Source organism: Sander lucioperca, chromosome 6 (genome assembly GCF_008315115.2).
Source record: "Sander lucioperca isolate FBNREF2018 chromosome 6, SLUC_FBN_1.2, whole genome shotgun sequence".
NCBI lineage: Eukaryota > Metazoa > Chordata > Actinopteri > Perciformes > Percidae > Sander > Sander lucioperca.
Genome location: NC_050178.1, coordinates 33081137 through 33106639, shown reverse-complemented (window position 1 = coordinate 33106639; position 25503 = coordinate 33081137). Strand labels below are relative to the sequence as shown.

The window sequence follows — 25503 nt, the reverse complement described above, 5'->3', positions numbered from 1 at the left end:
AACACAATAAAGGAAAAGGAAAAAGCCAAAAAGCATAATATGAGCACTTTAACGGTTTTGCTTTCTGGAAGTTCTGCTTTTTGTCAGTTTAAAGGAATAGTTTGACATTTTGAAAATAAGCACTTATTCACTAGAATAATTTACTTTGCAAAAGTTTTACGAGGAAGAAAACACATAAATGACATTTGTTCAACCTCACTGATGAGAAACACTGAATGTAAATAAAGCTTTTGTTTGTTTCCAAGAACCTCCATCGGACACCTCTAACTTAGACTGGAAACAGGGTGGAAACAGCTAGCCTGGCTCTGGCGAAATGTAACAAAATTAATCTACAATCACCACCTCTAAAACTCACTGATTATTTATCATTTGTATAATCTGTACACAACTGAAGTGGGAAAAAACAAGATGTAGTTTTACAAGGGTTAATGTGACACTATTTTAAGCGACTTTGAGTCCTTGAAAAGCGCTATACAAATTCAATTTATTATTACTATTTCTTGGCCAGACGCAGTGACTTCCTGCAATATTTAATGGTTGTGTGGCAACCTCACTGAGACAACACGGTAAGAAAGCAAATATTCCCCAAAATGTCAAACTATAGCTTTAAGGTTGTTTGCCATTTAAATGATGACTTATGTGTTCATGATTAAACCCTAATGTACTTTGGCACCCACTGCTTCCCCACAGTTGTTTATCAAACTAGAAACTGCCGGGTTGGTCAGTGGGTACAGCAGGCGCACATATACTGAGAGGTTTATTCCTCGACGCAGAGGTCCAGGGTTCGGGTCCGACCTGTGACGATTTCCTGCATGTCTTCCCCCTCTCTCTCCCCTTTCTCACCTAGCTGTCCTGTCCATTAAAGGCAGAAATGCCCCAAAAAATAATCAAAAAACTAGAAACTGTTTATGTGCAGAGTAAATAAATGTGATTCCTGCTTTACACAATATACTGTTCCCATTGTATGCAATTTATTTCAATTGCCACAGAACTTAGATTGACCATTAAGTTGATCACAAAGTTAAATTAATTATTTTCCCTGTCATGATAAACTATGAGGTTTTTACATACACAACATAGTGTTCTCCAGTAAATGGCTGTAGCCTACAGACTGGGCTAATAGAAACTCTGGTCTCCTTAAGTGGCTGCCTGCAGGGCAGAGCCACAGGAACGTAGTTCACAGGCTCCCTGCAGGCTACTCTGAAGAGATCAATACTGCTCCCCTGGAGTGAAAGAAACGTCAATAGATGTCTGGAAAACTTGTGTATCTGACACACAAAGCTGAAACAAAAACAGGGACAGAGTACCACACTCACGTACAAGTATGTGAGTATGTAAGTGTACAAGATCTTATACGGCCTGGCCCCTGCATGCTTACTGGTGTTGTTTGTATGTTTTTTAGTGTGCCCTGCCAGGGGACTGCAAATGTAAATTAGCCTGAGGCTAACTCTGGTACAATGCATAAAATTGTACATGGTCCCTAATAAATAAAATAAAATTTAAAAAAAAGTAAAACCCCAAATGCACACACAACGTGCACTACACTTCACATCAGGTACAGTATGTGTTGTCTAATGTCCATACATACATTATCGGACAGACAAATTCTTCTGTTCCTTTCTGTCCTAAACCTTAGATTAATTTGCTAAAGATGAGAAATCATTACTTATGAATTACTGTTCTGTGCTGAAATATATGTCTCCGGTCAGAGATCTATTTACAATAGACTAATATCCATCTCCAATGCCCTCTGCTTCTAACCTACCTGCAGCTACTGACCATAAACCATATTTATAAAACTTAATATTCATGCCATCCTCATGGGTTATGAACTGACATCTTCACTGTATGCTTAAGCTAGAGATCCATCAACATTTGAAAGAGATCCCTGGAGAAGTCTCATCACACCGCTCACTCAATCGCAACAGCTGTCAGACTTTGAAACCTCTGTAGCTCATAAAATAGTGATGCTCTCTGTTATTTTTAGATATAAAGGGCATGGTGATTGCTCAAAATGTCCCTTTTATGTGAAGTTGGTGTGGAGGGAAACCACTGTATGCTCCTAGAATTATTTTTGATAAAATTGTCTGACAAAAGTAGACTACAATGACTTTTTGGGTGGACTTTTTATGAAGTCTGACATCTCAGAGATGTAATGTTTATTTCAAAACCTGGGTCAAATAAGGCCCAAACTACCTGCTTGGCTAAATGCCAGGGTAAGGTAAAACTGTTTGTTTTTTTTACATAATTTGAAATTGAATCACATATTTTAGGTATCAATTGCATGCAGTTTATAATTAACCCCCTGAAAAGCCTCCAGAAAAAACTGAGTGTGAATTATGTGTTTTGGTCATAAAAGACTAATAAAATCTACCCCTCGCTGATTTGAGTTACATAACTGTAAGTCAAATCAGCGAGGGGTAGAAAATGCTGAGGTGTGCAAACTTGTTTTAAAAGATGAGATGCTGCATGTTTTGTATTGAGTGTAATGTATTTTTCTTTGTTTGCAGTTGGCAAAGAAAAGTTGGGGACACGTGTCATCATCTGACTTTGATTGCTGATTACACCACAGGTTTCTGATTGGATTGCCTGTGATTTGGTAATGTAAGCATACAATAACAAAGTAGGCAGTTTATTACATTGGGACTATCCTCTTAATAAATTCAAATTTAAAAAATTGGATTGTCAGACTGATCGCCTTAAAGGGAAGTTTATCTAAATAACTTCTGTTTGGCAGCTATTGACATTTTATGATGTGACATCTCCCTGCAAATCACAGGACTGTGTCCAAGTGTGATCTGTGAAGTCTCCTTGGTTTTGTAATTTGTCTCATGGTTCATGGCTGCTGGCAGACATGCCTTTATTGTCAACATAGAAACAGAATACATTGTTATATGACCGTAATAAATATCACAGGACTGAGTATTCCCTCACATCATGAAGATGTTACTGGAAACATATTGTAGTCGTTCGGAATGATTAACTGGTGCATAAAGCTTGTTAGGGCTTTCAGTGACTCTCTCTTACTGATGTACTCTCTTCAAAGAAATTAAGCTTTGAGGCTGTCGTGTAAATACATGGTTCAGCACAAGGTTGCATACAACCAGATATGTTGATATTAGCAGTTGTCAGTCAATTCATAATGTGTAGAACATACAAATCTATGTATATGATCTTATGATGGCAAAGGCAAATTCCAGTTTCCAGTTGTTCATTTAATAATCTATTCTGTATGTGCTTTTCATTTGAGTTAAAATGTAGTTTGAGAACCAAACATTGCATTAACCAAAAACTCAGAAAGCTTTTTTTTTTATCTAGAAAATTTGCCCAGACAGATGGCAATTTAAAAAATGTTTTTGTCAAGTTCCCTCATGAAAAACATTGTAATGGAAAGTACCCCACCAGGTGTTATATATATGTTACTACAAACACTTTTGAATGCCTTGCTATGAATTAATCTTTTTTTTTTGTACATATATTGCTAATCAACATACTCACTGGCTGTGGGCACATGATGGGTTTGAGAATTTTAATGTGGTTTAAATATTATTGCTTTTTTTTTTTTTTTTTTTAAAGCACAGCAGTAGGATTTAGAGTTAAAATTGAAATACTTTAAGAAAAAATATGTATGTTCTCCAATGGGCTTTTTTTTACCTCACACATTTTGACTTGTCATAGTTGGTAAAGCGCAGGTGTTACTAATACCATTAACGATGGCTCGGTTATTCATGTGTTGCAGTAAAGCCATGACAGTGAGCCGGCATGCACATAACATAATTCATTTGATTTTTTTTACCTGTGCTTTTCCCACTGTGGCATGTCAAGATGTCAACTGTGAAACAAACGCAATAATAAATATTAAAAGTTCTGTGGCTACACTTAATTCAGAAGTTTAAATTACAGGGCCTTAATGCACGCTGGCTCACTGTCACGATTTGCTGGGGCACTTGAATACAGACAGAAGCATCCTTAATGTTATTAGTAATGCCTGAGCTTTTCCTAAAATGACAAGATAACCAGAGTAAAGTCTGTATACAAAGAATTGTGCCAGAAGAGACTGGAGGTTAGCCTCTGTACCTGTATGTATAACAGTACTGTAGGTAGATAGCACTGATCATCAGCACCATGCCATGTTAGATTCTTAAAGTTTGCTCTGTTTGCATAGAATACAAGACAATTACAATGGATATTCAATTACTACTTTATTAAAAAATAACATTTAATACATAATGACAACACTGTACATTAGAGTGTGTGCAGGGGGAGCAAAGGTGTCCCAGAGAAGACTGTGAGTGAAGGGCCGCTGGTCAGCTGCGAGGACATGCCGTAGTTGTCTCATGCTGCATTCATTACGCATGGAGGGTTCACTGGTGACCATCCCAGAGCAACAACTGAGCTCTGACACACTCTGAAGGTATCAGATTTTATTAAGTTGATCTTGCAGGACGTTCAGACGCAAATTGGAATTGTTACGGTCATGTTTATTTCTGCAACACGCAGGGATAAATTCCATGAGAAAACTCACAAACCCTGAGTTTCTGACATTTATAATAGCCATTTCAAGTCAGATATTAGCCCTCATGTTATGAATGCAGCATTAGTCCTGAGAGGAGAAAGGTGACTCTAGGGTCTACTGTGCAGGGGGTCAGTCTGAAGATGGGCAGAGGAAGTACCTGATTCTATGATACACCAAACATCACCTCTGAAAATCCACAACCACAACTGAGGCCACTCCAATAATGTGTCACATGTGAATGACTATTGTGATGGAAACACAGATGAACATAAATCCTTGCAGAGTGAGACCCCTGAAAAACCACAGATAGGTTCAGCTAATACTGTACGGCCCTATTATAGAGTGAATTTCTGCACCGTCTTAGAAAGATGCCATTGTGCATGTCATTAAAAAAGACACAAAATTCCAAAATGAATGGCAGATCGAGACTAGTGGTATTTTACAGAATATCACATTATTTCACAAAATAGTGGAGCAGTCTCACAATAGATTGATCCATATTTCAATGTACAACATGAAGTACTGGTGATGTGAGATGGCAGTATTTAGCTCTGCAACAATTTAACAGCACTAAGAAGAAAAAGGATGTTAAAATAAAGACGAAAATGGAGATAAGTGCCAGGTTAGACTTCTCCTTGTAAGTCAGTCAAGTCCTCAGTTTACGGGCGCATTTTAGTGGCTTTTTGTTCGCCTAAAATTTTGTGTCATTGTTTAATTGCTACATAAAAAACTACTGGCAGTGTTAGACAGATGACACGCAGGCTTCATTGGTCAGGCCATCAATTCTCTAGTTAATTGAGATAATTTCATGCACTGACTCTTAATTTTAGGTCCTAAAATAATGATTACAATATAGATGTCAAGTCTGCAGATTTTGAACTAAAGTGTAAACTTTATGGATATGAAGTGACTGGTTGATAATATGCTGTGACTGTGTTGAACATTGTTGCATTTTTTAATGCATCTCAGTTTCAAGGCATGTGTGGAAGACTTCATCATGCTAATTATATGACTAAGGAAAGGCTAGATAATTCAGAAAGGCTAGCTAATAACTCAGATTGTGTCTTAGAGGTTTAATACTCTGTGACAAGTACAAAATTATTTAAATGGCATACTAAACTGGCTAATACAAACTCTATTGAGAGACTATGGCGTGGTGAAGTGTTAGGTTAGATAAGAAACTTTCTCTAAGACTTGCTGAATCCCTAGTTCTTGAAAAGTTGGAGAAAAAAAAAGCCTCATTTGAATGGCAGCGATTTTAGCTTTTTGTAGGAAAGTTTCCCTTATCAATGACTCACAAATGGGTTGTTTAACAACACACTTGCATCATTGCCCTGAGAAATATGTTCCCTCGCGGCTATGGGTCTGGAGATGCCTTTTGATTTTGTCAGAACGGCTGAAGCATTTGCCACACACAGGGCAACTGTATGGCTTTTCCCCAGTATGGATCCTCATGTGTACCTTCAAATGAGCCATCTGTGTGAAGCCCTTTCCACAAATCTGGCAGCGAAATGGTTTTTCTCCTGTGTGGCTACGCTGGTGCTCCTGGAGTCTGCCAGAGGAGCTGCAGCATTTTCCGCACACTCCACAACGGTAAGGTTTTTCTCGAGTGTGCACTTGTACATGCACATGCAGGTGGCCAACGTGACTAAATGCCTCACCACAAACCTTGCAGGAAAAGGAAGACATGTGGCCTTGTAGGGGGGATTTTTGATGAGGGCAGTCCACGGTATTGGCTCCTTGGTTGCGCATGTGAGGGGCCTGTCCTCTGTTAGCTCCAGTTCCATTTCCTTTAGCACCAACCATCTGCCCTCCATTCTCCACCCCAATAATGTCAATGTTGTTCTCATTTGAGCAGTTTGGGTTGACTGGTGCGAGTGGCTGGGCGCCGCTGTTGGAGGAAGTAGAGCCTCTGTGGCCTCCTCCACTCTCTACCTTCACATGCCTTGAGGAGCCTCGAGATGCAGGATCCCTCTCCCTGTTCTCCACACCTTGACTCTGAGGGAGGTTGGATGTGTGCGGGCCATCCTGGGGATATTCATTTGCAACACGCGGGGGAGTAAACATGTTCTCTGGTGTGCTGCAAGAGCCATGGCCACGAAGCTGATCATCTCCTTGGTTGGCCCGGAGATCTCTTTTATCCTTAATCAGAATGGGGATACGCTCTTCATGCCCCATGCTGGGACTCCACTCACGCCGTGGATGCTCACCATCCTCCTCGTCCAACAGCGCCATGGATGGACGATCTGAAAACACAACAGGGGCTCAGATGAAAAACATTGACTTCATTGCTGCAAACAACTGTGTCCATGGAACAGCTAGTTGAATTACATATTCCATACGGCACTTGTAGTTCACAGAAATGCATAGTTATGAAGCTATGATGGTTGTATTTAAATATCAAAATGGACTTCCTCAACTTAATAGACTTAGAAGCTATGGCTGAGCCACCAGAGAATGTGGAAGGAGTATCAGCAGTGTTCTTTTGTAAAACACCCTTTTACCAGACAACGTTTCCCATCAAAAACACGAAGAGCTGAACTCACTATCTTGTTAACTATAACTAACAGAACGATTTTAGTAGAAATATCCATAGAATTGCTTCCCCCAACAAAACTGTTTAGCAGAAGTGGTAATTTACCCAAATCCTGACACACCTTGTTTCATGATCAATTTAGTTACAAAATAATGGCCCTAAGCAATCAATCAAAAGTCAGGGGAAATCTTCAGAACGTTTAATAGACTATAAAAATACTGTATGTGATGCCTACACAAAGCATTCACTCCCTCACAGTGGGTGTAACTGTGATATTTAACAATGCACAAGAGAAAAAGACTGCAAAAAAAAAAAAAAACTCTACAAATGGATTGTTATTAAGAGTGCATGGCGTATGTATACTCATAATAATAATGGCACCTTTGGCAACACTTAAGCAGCAGTTTCAGGCATGGGTCTACTCTATGTGGATAGGGAGTTTTAAAATTGGAGTAAACAAACACAAACACTATGACACAACAAGTGAATAGTGTGAATTATTTTTGTTAGTGTTCACTTGTATCGGTTCCTGTCAAATACATCGTGAATTAGTACGCAAAATGCGCACTAGTATACAGATACAGCTAAATGCTAACTCGGGTGTAGGCTAGTCGGCTAACCTAGCTGGTTTGCTAACGAACAAAGGTTGCTAACGCGCTAGCCGCTCCACAACAACAGCAGCTAAAGTCAACTAGCTCGCTACCGGCTAAAGTTAACTTGTATGTAAGTGACACAACATAATTCTGAGACCATTTATTGTATTTTTACATTAGCCCTGTACGCAGTCATTCCCATTCCACTACCTAATGCCACCCTACAGACTCGGCAGATAGGACATAAAGGGTCGCAGCTTCACCGCTAGCTTTCAGCGGAGCTAACCTGGCCATATTTCAATTCCAGCGTCTCGCAGCCTGCGTCTCAAATGGTCGTTCTCCCGCTCCCTGATCGCTATCTCCTCCTGGAACTCCAAAATCGTGTCCTCGACAGATTTGTAGATCTCCTGCGCAGCAAGCATGAGACGCTCAGTCAAAAAGACGTTTAAAAACTGCAGTTTGGTCATTTTCTTGAGTTGCACGGAGCTTCTGCTATCATCCAAAATGGACCAAAAAAAGATGCTCGACCCAATCACGTGACCCGGAGTTACGTCTTCTTCTTCGCCTTCTCCCCTTCTACATTGTCCCCCAATATTGTCTGTGACCCCACTGATTCTTGGATGTAAAGAGCAGTGATTTAGTTAGGTTATGGTGCGACACCTGCTACTAGCCTATCACCGTGACAGAACAACATATCCTAATGTTGTGAAAGTGCTAATCTATGACCTATTTATGACAACTTTTATATTGTTTGCCACATGGCTGCAAATGGTAGTTTAACATAAATTATATTAACCTGTGGTTTCATGGTTACACTTTTTGGGACCAGTGATGCTAAGCACATAGCCTACAAATTTAAAGGCTAGCTGTTTCCTGAATATTTTCTGACAGCCTTAATGGGCCTCTAATAATCTTAACGATGGTTCTCCTTTATGTGGTTATCATCCAAACAAGCACCCACTGCCAGCTTTGACATTATTGCATGAAGCCCAAACAAGGCATTCTGCATCTTTGTGTGGAAAATGGGCCATCTAGTCCCAAATATTTAAACAACACAGGGGCATCGATATGATACACACACACACACACACATGTGGTCTATTCCAGTGGTTCCCAAAGTGGGCTCTGGGGACTCTCAGGGGTCCTTGAGGGTGTTCCAGTGGGTCCCCAGCAAAACGGGGAAGAATTTCACTAAAGTGTTCACTATAATTCCAACCATAAGTAACACAATGACAGGATGTACGACTATTTTGGTCATGGGTTTCATACACTTTATGTATTAATACATCTAAAAGCAAAAATTCTATCAGATGGGGGACCCTGGGATAAATGGGGGGCCGTCATGGTCTAATTTATGCCAGTTTAGGGGTCACATCAAAAAGTATGGGAACCATTGGTCTATACTGTGTGTGTGTATACAGTATGTGGATTATACACACATATTTTGTAATAGTCTTCAACAACAAAATTGCAGTTACATCTCCAATCAGGTGCGTGATCAAAATTCAAAAGTATATAAAATAAATTAAATACCATATTCGAAATCAAATTTAACAACAAATAAAGCCATTGAAAACTGTTAATACCAGTAGTATAGAAAAAACAATATGTGAATATCATGATATGGATATCCAACTACTGTAGCAGATACTTATTAAAAATACTATAATGAAAATATGAAAGTGCAAAATAATGTAGACTTGCACTTGCTAAAGCTGTAGACTTGTTAAAATGAGATTACTTTTTTGTATTTTACATCCTAACAAGTCAGGATGTATTCTAATTACTTTTCAATATTATTATTTTATCACCAATTCATTATTTAGTTAAGGGTGACATGACCTGGAGGACTAGCTTCCTTGCACTTGATTAAATGTTAAGTTAATTAAACATTTTTTTCACAGAAGATGATTAGGGCCACATGTGAAAAATGTATTTGAGGTCCTGAGAATAAAGTCAGAATTCTGAGAAAAAACTCAAATACATTTTTCACATGTGGCCCTAATCCTCTTCTGTAATTATTATTATGTTTTAAGAATTTATTTTTTTATATAAATAGATGAAATGACAGCGTCTTCACCATATGTGTCTATGGTCTTCACAGCCATTGATTGAAGTATTAAACTATTAACGGATGAGCATAAAGCACTCCAGCTCGGCAGGGGGAGAAACTTGCGCTGACAAAGGCGGAAATGACGAATCATCAAACTTGCTCACTCCTCCACGTGCGAGAGCAGTGCTGTGCAGTCACATTGGCAGGTCCGACCGTAGCTCCACGATGAAACGACCAAGTAAGTAAGCAAGCGCTAATAGCGATGTTACATTAATATAATGAGCTTCTAAAAAAAACAAACGTTTAGGGCTTTAATGTTCGGTCAATACACCTAGCTAGCTACTAAAAAAAATAACTATTAGTCGCTAACAGCCACCATTATTCAGTCTGCTTTAGCTTAGTTTTTAGCTAACTATTCAACCAACGTTCACGTGTTTTAACGTTACTTTTGTATTTTGTCTTTAGAGTTAAAGAAAGCAAGTAAGCGGGTCACATGTTCCAAACGCTATAAAATACAGAAAAAGGTAAGTGTCTGACTTTATCACCCATTACTATAAAGACCGCAGTTTAACTTTTGGACGACGAGGCCTGTGTGAGCGAGATGCGACTGCTAAAGTTAACGTTACTCTAATTTTGAACTCGTTAGGACTAATTTTAATGTCTAGCTAGCTATAAGAAAATAAGTTACATTTTGATGTTACGTGTTTAGGTCCGGGACCACACCAGAAAGCTAAGAAAAGAGGCAAAGAAGAAAGGGGTTAGCAAACGAGTGAAGAAAGATCCCGGCGTGCCCAGCAGCGCTCCCTTCAAAGAGGAGGTCCTCCGCGAGGCAGAGCAGAGGAGGCTACAGGTTGGCATCATTGCTCTTCTAATGCACGTTATCACAACAACTAACGCTATCTTCTGTACATGTAGAGTCACTTTTCAGATTGGCTAAAATCATCTGAGTCCTGATGTTTTTGTGAAACGGGACTGGACAGTGTTAAGTGTCCTTGTGTTGGTCTGATATAGCTGTTATACTAATTGCACTTTTTTTTTTTGTCTCACAGATTGAAGAAGAAAAAGAGAAAAAGAGACAGGCTAAAATATTGGAGCGAGCCCAGAAGAGGAAAAAGGAGAAGGAGGTCACAAGTAAAGAAACAGAACCCAAGGCCAAGAAGGCTCGGCAGGTAAAAGACAAACACTAAAATAATCCATCAGTTCAAATTTGTATCACTCTACTGTTGACTTACTTTAAATTTTATTGGGGGGGGGTCTTGTTTCCATAGGATGAGGTTGGAATACAGCAAGGGAAACCGTCTGCCCCAGACAAGAACTCAAAACAGTATTTTTGCTCTGAATTAAATAAGGTAAAACTTCCCAGTCCCAGCATGTTTTACTGTAGAAAATGAATGACTTTCACCTGATCATCTTCAGTCTGATCTACCTTTTTTACTTTTTCAGGTTATTGATGCATCTGATGTAGTAATAGAAGTCCTTGATGCTCGTGATCCACTGGGATGCAGGTGTCCACAGCTGGAGGAGGCAGTGCTGACGAGGGAAGGCAACAAGAAACTGATTTTAGTTTTAAGCAAGATAGGTAAATGGACTCGAGTCGCTGTCATGTTAATTTATAGTCAAGTACACACACTGATGAGCAGGGGTTTGTGGTCTGTTGTGAGTTTCAAAGAAACATGGTTTGTCTGGACTCTAAATGTTGTTTGATATTCTGTGTTGTAGATCTGGTACCAAAGGAAAACGTGGAGAGGTGGATACAGTGCTTACAACTGGAGTTTCCAGTTGTGGCGTTCAAAGCATCAACACAGATCAAGGACAAAACAGTGGTAGGAGGTGCATTTCACATGCAACAGGGATCAAAAATGCATGTTTGCAGGGTATAATGCTTTATATTAACACTGTTGAACCTAGACAGATTTTATTGGCCGATGACCCTTTTTTTGGAAACTTGTCAGCTTTTGGATGCATTTACCAACCTTCGTCTCAACTACTAGCTTTTGAGCTAAGGGCTTCTAACCTCTTATTTTAACTAATACATGTTCACCATCCAGCTTTTTGCAATATAATTAGAATTGCCATAGTCAGGATTTAAATTAATTCCAATGCAAATGGGCGAGGGATCAACTATCAATGATTGGTTTATTACTAAGAACTAATTTTGTGTTTATATATCGTAATGTGGAGGACTGAGAAGGTTGAGCAGCTTGTGCTGTGCTGTTATAACTGGTTATAACCTCCAAGAGTAACACACAAACCACTCAATTGAGCATCTTTGTCATGAGCTGATTTGTAGTGTGTTTGTGAACAAAACAAATGTTTTTTTTTTAAGAAATATTTACCGATGCATGAATGCTGTATTTAGACTGTGGGAGGAAACTTTAGCCACTTAAAATGCTAACTAAAAAAAGCCAGTGTGAATTTGTGGATGGTACTTAAAGCAGCCATATTATGCTCATTTTCAGGTTCATAATTGTATTTTAAGGTTGTACCGGAATAGGTTTACATGGTTTAATTTTCAAAAAACACCATATTTTTGTTGTACTGCAGTGCTCTCTCTTACTGCTGCAGATCCTCTTTTCAGCTGGTCTCTGTTTTAGCTACAGAGTGAGACCTCTTTTCTTCTTCTTCTTCTGTACTATCTTTGATTGCACTTGCACATGCCCAGTAGCTCAGATGTAGATCATGTCAGCTAGCTAGCTTCATAGACAGTAAAAGAAAGGCTGTTTCTACAACTTCGGTCAGTTACAAGGCAGGATTAGCTGGGAGACTTCTAAATGAGGGCGCACATGTAAGTAGTTCTTTTGTAGATTATGGTGAACTTGTGTGTGTTGTAGCAGTGCTTTGCTATTGAGAACGAGGTAGAATGCTAGCGTTAGCACTACGAGCTAATGGTTGCGGTTAGCCTGCTCGTTTCGGCTTGTGACGTCACAAGCCGTGCCGATTTTGAACAGCTCACCCAGAGACTGAAGGCAGGACACATTCAGAAACTGTATCTCACTCTAAACAGCATGGGTGTTTTTTTTTTCAAAGTTTGTATGTGTGTGGAAGCACCAGAGACACAAAATAACACCCCAAATCCCAGAAAAAGTGTTTTTTTCATAATATGGGCACTTTAAAAAGTAATTTTACTTGTCTGGTTTTGTCTTCATCAGCGAGCTAGAAAGCGCACAATAGTGGCCTCCAATGAAGTCCTGGACAGATCCCGAGCAGCAGCCTGCTTTGGAAACCGTTCTCTCACTGAGCTCCTTGCCAGTTTTGCTGGTAACACACAGAATGAAGCTTCACTCCGAGTGGGCGTAGTTGGTAAGCGCGGCTTTCTCCCTACATAAAACAGCATTCTGTGTGACATTCTATTATATCAGGTATGGATTTAGATGTTGAGTTCTATGAGGACTTCAATTACTTAACTATCTTATGCAGCTGTGTGATATACTGTATTGATACTGATTGTGTTAATTTCTTTAAACTTGCTCAAAGTAGATAATCTGAAAGCTCATCTTTGATGCAGTCTTCTTTTACCGCCAGGTTTTCCTAATGTGGGGAAAAGCAGTCTTGTCAACAGTATGAAGGGGATCCTTGCATGCAATGCCGGCGTCAAGAGAGGCATCACAAAGTGAGTACTGAAAATAAGCATACAACGCTATCTCTAAACACAATTATAGCATTTTGTCTGGGATCAGCATCATGGTACCTATTTGGCATAAGCATTACTGTGGGATTATGTTCAAATTGTAATTAACATACATTTCTTAGGGCCCTCTTTTTTTGTAGCTTATCCCAATAGTCAAATGTTACCTGTTCCCACCCCCTCAGATCCATGCAGGAGGTGCACATCTTGAAGAACGTGAAGCTAATAGACAGCCCAGGAGTGGTGGCGTCACCGTCCAACCCTCCAGCCTCCATGGCTCTGAGGAGCCTGCAGGTGGAGGAGGGCCAGGAGAGTGTGCTGGAGGCTGTCAGGACTCTGCTCAAACAGTGTGACCACAGCCAGGTAGGAGGACTTCCCATCACAGCAGAGATTTGTTGAGTATTAGATGGATTTGGGTTTCCCTTGTAAATGTGAAGTGATTTATTATTTTCAGGTCATGTGTTCTCATGGTTTCAGATCATGCTTCAGTATAACGTCCCTGACTTCAGAAACTCTCTGGAGTTTTTAACCTTGTTTGCCAAAAAGCATGGATATCTGCAAAAAGGTGGAGTCCCTAACACGGAGCAGGCAGCCACAGCTTTCCTTGCTGACTGGACAGGGTGAGTGTTTGCATTCTCAAAGGATTGGAAAGGGTGGGCAGCTGTAGTGCGTCAGTGTGGAAATGAGGACAAAACGCAAGTCTGAATTTCATTATGAAGACTTCTAATCCAACTCTGATCCCAACACTGTGCCAGGATAACTGCAAATGGGACAATTCATAAAGTAGAATAGGAGTGCTATGTTTTACTTGATCTCACAGAAGTCTGTCTCTGGTTTGGTGTCTCCTTAGAGCCAAGATGAGCTACCACTGTAAGGCACCGGAGAACCACAGCCTCCCCACCTACATGTCTGATGCTGTTGTCGCTGAAATGCACAACGGTTGGGATCTAAACAATTTGAAAACGGGAAATGAGGAAACTCTGAAAGGTACTGGTGTTTCATTGGATTCTTCAAACAGAAATTTGTTCTGAAGTTTGCAGTCTTTTTTTTTTTTTTTTTTTTTTGTTGTTGTTGCAAGTGTTAGAGCGATTGGAGGGCTCCAAAATACAATAGCACTGAAGCTCAGTCCCGCTGTATCAACAGATTTTCTTAACATTGGGTGTAAAGAGCAACATGGCCTCTTAAGGCCACTAATGGGCTTCAGACATGCCAATGTACTGTAGCTACTGAAAGAACATTCTTTCACTTCTGCCTCTTTTGCCTCTTTTTTTATTTTATTTTTATTTATTTTTTTAGGTGTTAAATTCCCAAACCAAGCCAGCAGTGTCAGCTTCATCTCTAAAGGCCCAACTGCAGGCCTGCTGAGTGTCAGCGACGTCTCTGAAGAAAAACCTGGTGCTGCAGCCACAGAGAGGGAAGCGGAGCAAAATGATGAGAATAATGAGGTAACTATAGATGTAGAGCTGGGCAATATATCAATATCGTGATGAGACTAGATATCGTCTTAGATTTTGGATATCGTAATATGGCATAAGTGTTGTCTTTTCCTGGTTTTAAAGGCTGCATTACAGTAAAGTGATGTCATTTTCTGAACTTAACAGACTGTTGTAACTGTTCTATTGTTTGCCTTTACCCACTTAGTCATTATATCCACATTACTGATGATTATTTATCAAAAATCTGTGTACATATTTTGTGAAAGCACCAATAGTCAACACTACAATAGCGTTGCAGTATCGATAGAGATATTTGGTCAAAAATAGTGATATTTTATTTTCTCCATATTGCCCAGCCCTATATATAGGATTTTTTTTTTTAACTCAAAAAATACAGATGCTTCAAATAATGCTAGCAGTCTGGTCGCCTGGAAATGAGGACAAAAATTCAAGTCTTGATTTGTTTATGAAGACTTCTAATCCAACTCTGATCCTGCTGGCTGGACCTTTCTTATTGAAATCATTCTGTGTATCTCGAAGAGTTTAAATAGTTAAAACATCTGCTTTTCTTGCAGCCTGAACAAACTCCTAAGGAGGCAAAAGAAACAGAAGCACCAGAGAAACCACAGAAGGTGCTACTCAAAAGTAAGTTCTGTTATAAAAATGTTCTTTAATTTACTAAAATCTCCACCTATTTGGTCTTTATTTGTTTACATCTCGCCTCATCTTCCAGAACAACCCGGCCATGTGCAGTTTCAGTCTGTCCCCATCAACGTCGGCCTCTCTGCAGCTACGACAGATGATGCCTATGACTTCAACACAGATTTTAAATAAACGTTGCCTTCTTTGTCTGGCAGACCTGGATTTGTCAGCGTATACGAACATGCTGATGTAAAGAATCACTGTCAGGGTGCCTTTGACCACTTCATGACAGGCACGGTTGATTAAAAATCAGTTTGAAAGGCACTGCCTAGTTGAGTGGTTTAAGGCTAGTCAATTATATTTGTGCTTTTACTTCAAACTTTGAATCTGAGACATAGTGGGACAGGACTACCTTTATCCTAGAAAACACTTTACAGTCTGGCTCAATTGAATTGTTGGTCTAAGACTAATCCCTGCTCAGATAATGGACTTCATCTATTAAATTATGTATATATCCACTGACTCCAAATGTTGTTGGTGAATGATCTCCAGTTTGAAATGTCCAGAGGTCATTTGTAATATTTTGTGTTGATGCAGAAAACTGTATATAGATGACGTACTATAAATGTAATAAACCCTCTACAAAGCCTAAATCTGTTATTCTTACTGTATTTTTTTTTTTTCCAAAACCATGAAGTAACTAATAGTTAAATGCTGTAGCGATCTTTAACCACATTTTAAAGGCAGGGTTGGTAACTATTTACAATAAACACTTTAATATATTGTTTGAAATGGTCTTTACACCCCGACCGCAATACATTATGGGCTCTGAAAAAGGAGTGAAAAATCTGTAGCTGCTGCAATCCTGTAAAAACGCCACCAATCACTGCCTCACAGTCTGATTGGAAAGCACCAATGAAATGCCTCCTTGCCCAGCTGTGTGAATAGACCTTTTTACAGCTGACATTTTGATTTATAGTAGGAAAAGTACAGCTGAAATTGATAACCAATGATGGCTCAATTCCATCAAGTGTCCCAGTAAGCTATTTCAGTGAGTCAGCATGCACAATACCAGGGCCTCTCCTAAGTGGAATGCAGCCATCATGAATGGTTCTGAAAACACCTGTGCTTTTCCTACTATGACATGTCAACATGTCTGCCGTGAAAAAGGTCTATACTACCATGCCCCCAGGATCCTCACTGGGCTTTGATGCAAACATGGGCATAGAGGCCAACAGTGGAATTGCAACGTCACGTGATGCCCTCTGGCCCAAAAAGACTTTCTCATTGCCTTTACATGACGAAAGACACGTCTATATCAGCGAATACATTTTTTGAGGTACATCAACTTGCCAGTCCGAATACTTAAATAGTCCTTATTTAAATCGTCATTTTTTAACAGTTGTAACATGCACTAATAGCCAAACTTCGTTATTTAACTAGGCATAATGAAAGCGAGCAGACCCACAGGACTGTAACTGGCTGAGCTGCCCTGCAGGCTCATATGACGGTTCTCCGAGTTGCTGTAGCTGTAATAATGACTATAATTCATCATTTGTGTTATCTTATAATACATCCGAGGGCCGTATCAAAGAGTATAACCTCTTTGGCCGTATGCTGTAAAGCCTGTAACGTTATTGACGTCTGTTCCCAAACGACCGGCTATCGGCTAGTAGCTAGCGGTAGATAGTAGCACGACCTAATATCTCCTTGGTTCTCTTAATACATCCATGGGTTTAAGCATTTGAATGAGGAATAATGAAAACACACGTTAGTGAATATTTTGACAATGAACGGTGAGTTTGCCTGTATACTTGTTTCTAAATACATAAGAGACAAGCTCAGCGCAGCTGGGAGGCGAGGTTAAAGAAATCGCTAGTGCGTATGTCCATCATGATGTCATAGGCCGCACAATGCAGAAGCAGAGGGGAAGATCTGGGTATTTTTTTAGCTCCATTGATGCTTCATGTGCTACTGAGCAACTCTCATCGGAATGAACGGGGCTTTGCGTCGAACGATGTTTCCACATCTCTTAATACATCCATGTACTCTACCCCTCCCGTGAACGAGCTTTAGCTCAATGCCGTCGTCGCCACATTGCTAACAGTAGTAATGTTTGTTTTAAAATTCGGTATGATTGGTGATGATTAGGTGTTTGCTTACCGGTGAATGAGACATGAAGTAAAATTGTGCTCCTTTCTCCGCTCTGCTCTGAAGCATCGATGCTTGTGCACGTCTGTGGGTGGGTTGGAGCTCCGAGGGGAGGGGTTGGACGGAGCCCTGAGATGCTACTTTCTAATCTTGATAGCTTTTACATTACCAACCCTGAGTTTAATTATTTTACACCCCCTTTCAGGAAGTATTACAGAAAACACAATCTTGGAAATGGAAAATCATTTTCATTCATTACAGATAATTGGAAAAATGACAAGATTTAAATGATAAAAATGTAACTTTTATTTCATGTACTATACAAAGGATGACATATTTACACCAGCAAGGCGAATGCTTTTCAATGTGTATAAAAATCCTGATAGAAGAGATATAAAGCATGGGTATACTGTGCAATTTCTGCAGAGGTGTAGTTTGCTTAGTGGTCTGTATATAAAGTGATTAAAAATAGTTGAGCATGAGAGGCAGTAAGTACAGTACTTAAGTTTTGTTCATTTATGGCAGTTATAATTGATAGGTGGGACAACTCAAAATGGCAGCACACCCTTAACTGTAGTTGCAAGGGATTAACAATTCATATTTGTGAAATTGCCATGGAGAATGATGGAATTATAGAGGAAGAGGGAGTTAAACAGCATTTTCTGTCTGTCTTCTTGTGATTGAAATGCTGCACTGAGCACGACCACTGTTAAAAGGATCTGATAAATAAATGTATGTGCAATAAAGTATGCAACTTTTCCACAGGAAGTATTGAGTTGAGGTAATTAAATGAGGCATCTGCATGGCTAACATGATTACAATTCAGACTGAAGTCATAAAACTGAGGGGAACGTGTTTCAAGACACCAGTTTATAGCTGAGGTAACGATTAACTCATTGTATATAAATAAAGTAAATTAGTCGGTATTAAGCTGCATGTAAACGTACCTACTTAAGCCATCATTACTTTGACAATAGCTTCAGTTGTAGATGGTCGTCTTGGCACATTGCCACAAGGTATCTCATTATCATGCTGACTGGGATTGATGCATACAACATACCCTTCAGATGCAATGCCTCTCTAATTATGTTCAGGAAAAGTGAAGTGCCTTAAACCTGCATTCTATCTAATTTCCAGCAGGGGGGCAATTAAACTGGATCCAAAAAGGAGTCAGTTTCTATAGAAGTCTATGGGGAAATGACCCTACTTCTCACTTGATTAATTACCTCAATAAACATTTTCATAGCGAGTTTATGGCCTAAATCACTAGTTGCAAGTCTTCTTCAAGACAGCATGATGTTCATTTTGTATATTACGGTCCCATTTATTTTAAAATAGACGATAAAGCACAGTAAGCTTTAGGGGCGTGGCTACACGCTGACCTGTCAATCAGGACAGAGGCTTGGCAATGCTAACCATGGCCCTGTGTACATTAAAATAGCCATGAACTTATTTTTGGGTGTTGTCCGTGTTTTCATTTTAAACTTTGACCCTATCGCTGTGTTTTTACTTCAAAGTTAATTGGAACACTTTGGCTGCCTACAAATTAGAGGATGGATACCCGATGGGACCCGACGGGCCGTGCCGGGTTCGGACAGATATTTAGAAATTAAGTTTGGGTTCGGGTCGGGCTTGGTCACATCAGCGCGATAAGGCATTTGTTGTAAAATGGTGCTGCGGCTCCTTTAAGAGAGCTCAGTGTGTGTGTGTGTGTGTGTGTGGAAAGTGGGAAGAAGAGAGATAGAGAAAGAGGAAGCAGACGTGTAGATGCGACCGGAGCAGAGTTGGTGGAATAGTGTTTAAGTTTTGTACACAGTGTGTGCGGTGTCCGAAATAAACCCCAGACTGAAAGCCAAGTTCATTCATTTGCTCACCATAACCCCGTTATTCATTTCATAACGTCGGCCATGGAAGGTAACGAGTCTCCCCTGGGTTTCTGACCACGGTCGGAAAACAGCAATCAGGAAAGGTTAACATATTGAACATTTTAAATTAAACCGCTTATTAACGTGCGCTTGTTGCTCCGTGCGCAGATGCACTCGTCTGTTTACATTTCCGAATGCCTTCCTACAGTTGCTTAATAAAAGCTGGCTTTCCACACAAACAAATGTGTCATTAGCATGAGAAAAAAAAATGAGATTTTAACTGTGTCGGGCTCGGGTTGGTCTAGGACATAAATATCTTAATGCCTGTCGGGCTCGGGTCGGGTTCGGTTACTCCTCTGTCGGACGCGGGCCGGGCTCGGACAGAAAAATGCGGCCCGATCCGCACTCTACTACAAATGTCTTGTTCAGCGCCCTGCCAATCAAGCTAGCTAGCTAGTGCTAGCGTTAGCTGGTAACTTAAGACAAAGTCTGCAGGTTTTTAACCAGCTCACTGCCGTACATGCAGATGAACAGCACCAGTCCGCATCTACCCGCTAGTAAAACTCTGCTTGATGACAGAAGGGTTGAAGATTGCCGACCTACCCTCTTTAGTGTTTAGCTTAGTGTAACGCCATGGAACCATACACAACACTAGCTTAGCTGCGTCATCCTCCCCAGCTCCACCCGTTTGTCCAAATATGGTGACTTCTGTCTTCAAAATAACAAGATGAAAAAAGGGCAAAATGCTAACTCCTGGCTTCAAAATGGCAGTCCACAAACCAATGGGTGACGCCACCGATGCTACATTATATTATATTTAATGTCTATTCATGAAACACCACTCTTGTCATAGGGCGAAAAATGATCTACGACTCTAGTGAAAGTTTCAGGACTAAAGAAATGTGAAAAATGTGTGCGCTCTAAGCATAATACAAAGCACTGGGTATAAAAAAAAGGTGCATGTTGAAGGGAATGCGAGAGTACACAGGGTCCACATGTTCTTAGGATCACAGGACTGGAAAGTGAAAAGGCCTTACTTAGTTCCTGAGATGCGAGCGAGGCGTAGTCCTGCTGGGTGGGCCTGGCTGCTTGAAAGTTTACTAAAGCCAATTTTTCAGTCTAGTTGTCCCCTGCATGTTTTCGCACGGGATGAAATTTTCCTGTGGGGTCTGGAATGAACCACTTGTCCCACACGTCAGAAAAGGAGGATGTTCTCCCCCAGGGCTTGTAGTGTCCATTCCAGTGGAGGAGTTTGGCAGCTTTCACAAACTGGGGGGAGTAGCGGTTTCCAGCACCTGTCGTGCCTGAAAAACAAGGTTTGGCCATCATATGATAATGTCCACTGTATTTTGTGTAAAAAATTAAATCATTAAAAACTTTTAACCTGAAAAGTTATAATGGTATAATTAAACTGGCTATATGCTTTTACAACAGAAAACTGCTTCAAAAAATGTTTTAAAAGCCTGTTAAAGCTATAGTGCGTAGTTTCTGTCGCCCCCCATGAGGAATTCTAAGTAATGACAACAAAACTGTCGGCACGTCCACATGATACAAGCCTTCTGTGATCTCGCACAGCCCCCACCCCTCCTTTACGCAGTTGCTAGTAATAAAGGAGGACACGGAGGACTAAAAAAAAAAACATCATGGACTCTTCACAAGAGGTAATTATCTTCACTCGAGTTTCTGCATGGGAAAGTTGCCGGACGACACAATCTTCTGAACATAGCCATACTGAGAAATACAGAGAGAGTTGTGTGGAGCTGATAGTCTTAATTAGCTTTGTAGCAACTCATTTGGCAATGGCTTGAATGTAACGGACGTTCATTAATATCAAAAAGTTACGCACTAAAGCTTTAAAAGGAATAGTTCAACATTTTGAGAAGTATACTTATTTGCATTCTTGCCAAGAGTTACACGAGAAGATAGATACCATTGTCATACCTGTCGAAATGTTGAACCATTTCTTTAAAAACTCTATAAGAGCTTCTCAAAATACTACAGCAGCACACGTCTGTATTGTGGATACTGTGTGTGGAAGTATCACACTAACCTCCCAAGGAAACAATAATAGGGGTTGTCTGTCTGTAAAATATGTAAAAAATCATCTGGGACAGGCCTACTCACCGTCTGCAGGGTTAGAACCAAACATGCAGAAGCAGCTTTTAGTTTTTTGCACCGCATGAACTTGCTGAAGACTTACGATCTGCCCCAACCTTGTGTTCTTTTAAAGCAAGACTTAAAACTTTTCTGTTCGACATTGCTTTTCCTGAGGTCATTTAGAGATGGCCATTTCTCCTCTATGATTTGAAAGTTTTTTAAATGTACTGTTTGTTTGCTTTGTTTTTGATTGTGGAATTTGATGGTGTATTTGCTTTGTATGTGTATGCTTATGTAAAGCACTTTGAATTGCCTTTGTGTATGAACTGTGATATATAAATAAATTGCTTTGCCTTGAAATCAGTTTGATATACAGCCAATGTTTTATTGACAAGAACTCTTCATGTATTCTAGTTTCCTATCAGTAACTAATCAAAACTTACCAAGGTGCCTGACATGCCACATGGGGTCGATCGTGGAGTGACGTTTGTAGAAAACAATGAGGAGTGGGGGGGTGGTGATACTCTCTGCCAGTGCCTTACTGTACAGATCCTCCCTGAGGAAACCAACAAATTCAGCTTAATACAAACAGAAAGAGTCCACTACAATATAATTGTGTACAATTAACTCTACAGTTGGTAACTTTTATAAAAATAAGTTTTAGTCATATTTACTCAAACTGTCACTATATCCTGACAGTAGTACATGAGACAGATAATCTGTGAAAAAGATGTTCCTCTGCCTCCTCCTAATAGCATTAGCAAGATTCCGCGCCTGAAGGAAAACATCCAATCAGAGCCGAGGCGTCTCTGACACAGTGTCAATCACTGCCTGTGAACTCAGTTCAAACTAACAAACTAGGCAGCGTTGATCAAATATGAATCAATATTCTGTTACTGCATTGCCTATTTCCGCATTTGGCGTATGCACTGGCTGAGGCACCTTTTAAATAGTGTGCACCAGTGATTGACACTGGGTTAGAGAGACTCCTTGGCTCTGATTAGTGGTTTCCTTCGGGCGCCGTAGAATCTTGCAAATGCCATTAGGGAGCAAGAGGAGGCAGAGGAACATAATTGAGTCAGTTCAGTAACAAGTGACAGTTTCAGCCAATATGATAATATAAAAGTTACCAACTGTAGCTTTAATGAACAAAAAAAAAATAATCCAGATTTTTGCCTTCAGTTTTTCTATATTTGACATAAGAGACTGCCTCATATTAGAGACATATTTATCTTTTTACCGCTGTGAATGTGAGTTACGTACTGTGCGTTAAGTTCCATCCAGTTCTCCAGCTGCCGGGTGATGTTCTGGTTCCTCCACTCCGTCAGGTTGGCGAGGATGACCCCAGGGTTGAAGGAGCATGTGTTGGCCCTCATCCCCAGCTTCTTGATAGCTTCCTTCTTGAAATCCAGAAAGCCTATATAGTTATTCTATTAGAGAGGATTCATTATTAAATCAAATGTCGGCATATTCACATAGAAACATTCTACATTGTGATACTCAATTTTTTTTTTTTGCATAACTGGAAAACTCATGCAAGAGATGGCCCACCTGATTTCCAGCCCCTCGAATGATGCCCTTAGCAGATGCTGAATCACAGTCATCAGAAAAGGCAGCTGCGTGTCCTGGTTTGAGGTTGGTTTCATAAAGCTCCTGAATGTCCCCTAATATCAAACAGAACAGGCAAAATCCATTCATAAATACCCTTCCAGAGCACATTTTATCTTACAGTTCATTAGGTGCATGAAAAACTAATTTTCTGCATGACAAGAAGTCCTTTAAGGTGGTGTCTTACCTTGTACAATGACATCGTCATCCAAATAGATGGCTTTCTCTGCCTCGGGTATGTACACAGGTAGATAAAACCTGGCAAAAGTCAACTGAAAAAAACATCATTAAAACAAAGTTCACAAGAGATCAACATTTGAAAAAAAAGTAAAAATGAGTATTTTTTTCTGGGACAGTGATAAAACATTCAGTTGTCTTACTGGTTTGACAGCTTCCAGTGTCTGAGGATCTTTAGATATCTTCCTATTAAGGAGCTCAGGCTTGAAAATAACTATAGTATATTTGACATTTTTAAGCCGTGTCTTACTAAGCCACTCACTGTTGGTAAAACAGGGAGAAAAAGGTTATGTCAGACAATAGACATTTCACAAATTCCTCTTAGCTAACCTGAAGACAAACCAAGGCAATATAATGGTATGCATGATGTAGCAAGACAGACATGCTCCATCATCTTACTTTAGGTGATCCACCGTGTCATTCAGGGTCACTATGGTGAAGACGACATTGGCTTTACTGTTCTGGTAGACACTGTTCATGGCAGCAACCACAGCTCCGAGTCTTTCCACAGCCGCAGTGATGAGGACAGGGATCTCCTCTCCTTTCGTCACCGTCTCTTGTCTGAGCTCCGGAGACAACTCGGATTCAAAGGGAAGAATCATCCCTGCATCTGGATAAAGACATATTTACAAATTACTTCTATGGTTTCATTTTAATGCACTGAATTTGTCTGATTAGATGTTCACAACAACACATTTGATACTCTGAGGAAAAGGTGTATCCCGTGTGTAGGTACAGAGCAGCTGACACACAGAATACTTACCCAGCACAAAGATAAACATACCTGGGTTTTCCTTGTGTAAAATGTCACTGAGGTTAAGGAGATTTCGTTGAACTATGATCAGGAAGGCCACAGCCAGCAGCAAAAGGATGACCACGTTTACTGAAACACACAATGAAGAGCTCATTTTAATGACAGATACACAGGCCAACAGTGTCATCGTGGGAACTGTAAAAGCCACAAATTTGTTGGGAAGTAATGTTAAATGTAAATGGCAGCCAGTCTGCCTCAGTATTAAGTCTTACCAGTATCTATTTAGTTTCCCATTCTCACTGTAACGTTTTATCTAGACTACATACATGCGTCCTTCCATAGATATAAAACATCTATGCTTCCTTCAGACTGACTCACCTCTCCTCAATGTCATGACAACGGTCTCATCAGTTCCTCCGCCTCATTAAAAAAAAAAAAAAAAAAAAAACAGGTAAAAAATGAAAGGGTTGATCTGAGTGCAGCTCAATATGTATTAGCTGGCTAATGAGGACTGAGGGGAACCCGGATTGCTGCTGCACCGCTGCGTGGCGACCGCATACACACAACGGGGCCTTCAGCAAACCAGTGGCTTTTAACTGTGTTAATATGCCTAAATTTAAAATATATACAGCGCAGGTGAAGTGAGCACTTCAAAGAAATAAGATAGGACAACAAAAGTAATTTACGCTAAAAGCCAAACTGCCAACTCAACATCAACAAGTTTATCCGCCATCACAATTGCACGTAGTAATAGATGCCAATGCGTTTGCCTGATTGTAAAATTACGCTTGCTTGCTGTTTTCAGTAAATAAAAATAATTTTAGGTTTAATTTAGTATGTATATGTGATTTAATGCCTAGAGATACAAGGTAAAAATGGTATGCTTAAACTATGCTGGCCAAAAGTCGCATGACATATTGACAGGCAGTCATTTAGGCAGGCAAAGCTTTCTACTAAATCCCATGGATTTTCACTTTACCAAATATGTCAACAACATGGAGTACGATACCCATTTACCCGATTTATCCCATCATGACTATTTAGAGATATGTGAACTAGCTTTTTATATATAGAAATACAATTTCAAATCAATTTTCATCGTTCTATGAGAAATGTATCTAACAAAATTAGTCTTAATTACCTTCTTATTTTTTAAGATCTCTTATAGAGTTGCCATATTGATGCAATTCTTGACAAAAATGTCAAAAAATTGGGTTGGAGTTACAGTCAATGGTTGGAGTCCGCCCATTTCTGAATGTGGAATTTTCCTAATGATAACATTAACTGCACAAAAAAATACACATTTTCCCACCTCAATTGCCCAGTTTTCCTTCTTATAAAATGGAAGAAAATCAAATATTATGATATATATATATATATATATATATAT

At 39.9% G+C, this 25503-nt stretch overlaps 3 protein-coding genes, 1 long non-coding RNA gene and 2 other non-coding genes across 8 annotated transcripts; 4 read left to right on the top strand and 2 right to left on the bottom strand.

The window, feature by feature from the left end:
* Nucleotides 1-4183: 4183 nt before the first annotated feature.
* Nucleotides 4184-8337, bottom strand: LOC116067302 (zinc finger protein 497-like). Its single transcript, XM_031323723.2, has 2 exons — nucleotides 7932-8337; nucleotides 4184-6762 (listed from the first exon to the last, which is right to left on the bottom strand). Exons 1-2 carry the CDS (start codon nucleotides 8110-8112, stop codon nucleotides 5843-5845), a joined length of 1101 nt encoding a protein of 366 aa, XP_031179583.1. The 5' UTR covers nucleotides 8113-8337; the 3' UTR covers nucleotides 4184-5842.
* On the top strand, nucleotides 7464-8124 carry LOC118495292. The gene is made up of 2 exons (XR_004897647.1): nucleotides 7464-7561; nucleotides 7605-8124. It is a non-coding gene; the product is annotated as an uncharacterized LOC118495292 (long non-coding RNA).
* Nucleotides 8338-9757: 1420 nt separating the features above from the next.
* Nucleotides 9758-16054, top strand: gnl3 (guanine nucleotide binding protein-like 3 (nucleolar)). 2 transcript variants are annotated; one of them, XM_031323712.2, is made up of 15 exons: nucleotides 9758-9936; nucleotides 10164-10222; nucleotides 10408-10548; nucleotides 10748-10867; nucleotides 10967-11047; nucleotides 11142-11277; nucleotides 11418-11521; nucleotides 12848-12998; nucleotides 13221-13308; nucleotides 13509-13686; nucleotides 13801-13943; nucleotides 14174-14310; nucleotides 14620-14768; nucleotides 15335-15404; nucleotides 15496-16054. In XM_031323712.2, the coding sequence occupies exons 1-15, from the start codon at nucleotides 9780-9782 to the stop codon at nucleotides 15591-15593; spliced, it is 1812 nt and encodes a 603-aa protein (XP_031179572.2). In that variant the 5' UTR covers nucleotides 9758-9779; the 3' UTR covers nucleotides 15594-16054. The 2 variants fall into 2 exon arrangements, with proteins under 2 accessions (XP_031179572.2, XP_031179563.2); XM_031323703.2 differs by having other exon boundaries at nucleotides 15493-16054.
* On the top strand, nucleotides 11875-12006 carry LOC116037387. The gene has a single exon (XR_004101862.1). It is a non-coding gene; the product is annotated as a small nucleolar RNA SNORA47 (small nucleolar RNA).
* Nucleotides 14001-14074, top strand: LOC116037380. Its single transcript, XR_004101861.1, has one exon. It is a non-coding gene; the product is annotated as a small nucleolar RNA SNORD19 (small nucleolar RNA).
* A 3766-nt stretch (nucleotides 16055-19820) lies between the features above and the next one.
* glt8d1 (glycosyltransferase 8 domain containing 1) lies at nucleotides 19821-24879 on the bottom strand. 2 transcript variants are annotated; one of them, XM_031323671.2, is made up of 9 exons: nucleotides 24492-24879; nucleotides 24144-24242; nucleotides 23759-23969; nucleotides 23503-23620; nucleotides 23310-23394; nucleotides 23066-23178; nucleotides 22778-22944; nucleotides 21958-22070; nucleotides 19821-20721 (listed from the first exon to the last, which is right to left on the bottom strand). In XM_031323671.2, exons 1-9 carry the CDS (start codon nucleotides 24505-24507, stop codon nucleotides 20537-20539), a joined length of 1107 nt encoding a protein of 368 aa, XP_031179531.1. In that variant the 5' UTR covers nucleotides 24508-24879; the 3' UTR covers nucleotides 19821-20536. The 2 variants fall into 2 exon arrangements, with proteins under 2 accessions (XP_031179531.1, XP_031179539.1); XM_031323679.2 differs by having other exon boundaries at nucleotides 24386-24878.
* Nucleotides 24880-25503: the final 624 nt, after the last annotated feature.

Excerpts from the sequence above, each read along its gene's own strand:
- glt8d1 (XM_031323671.2), bottom strand. Across the intron at positions 23,621-23,758 it reads GACACGGTGGATCACCTAAA|TGAGTGGCTTAGTAAGACAC; the intron begins GTAAGATGATGG and ends TTTTACCAACAG. Across the intron at positions 22,071-22,777 it reads TGGATGGAACTTAACGCACA|GGAGGATCTGTACAGTAAGG; the intron begins GTACGTAACTCA and ends TGGTTTCCTCAG.
- gnl3 (XM_031323703.2), top strand. The coding sequence starts at position 9,780 with ATGAGCATAAAGCACTCCAGCTCGGCAGGGGGAGAAACTTGCGCTGAC. Across the intron at positions 10,223-10,407 it reads GCTATAAAATACAGAAAAAG|GTCCGGGACCACACCAGAAA; the intron begins GTAAGTGTCTGA and ends TTACGTGTTTAG. Across the intron at positions 10,868-10,966 it reads AGGCCAAGAAGGCTCGGCAG|GATGAGGTTGGAATACAGCA; the intron begins GTAAAAGACAAA and ends TTGTTTCCATAG.
- LOC116067302 (XM_031323723.2), bottom strand. The coding sequence starts at position 8,112 with ATGACCAAACTGCAGTTTTTAAACGTCTTTTTGACTGAGCGTCTCATG. Across the intron at positions 6,763-7,931 it reads TGGAATTGAAATATGGCCAG|ATCGTCCATCCATGGCGCTG; the intron begins GTTAGCTCCGCT and ends TTGTGTTTTCAG.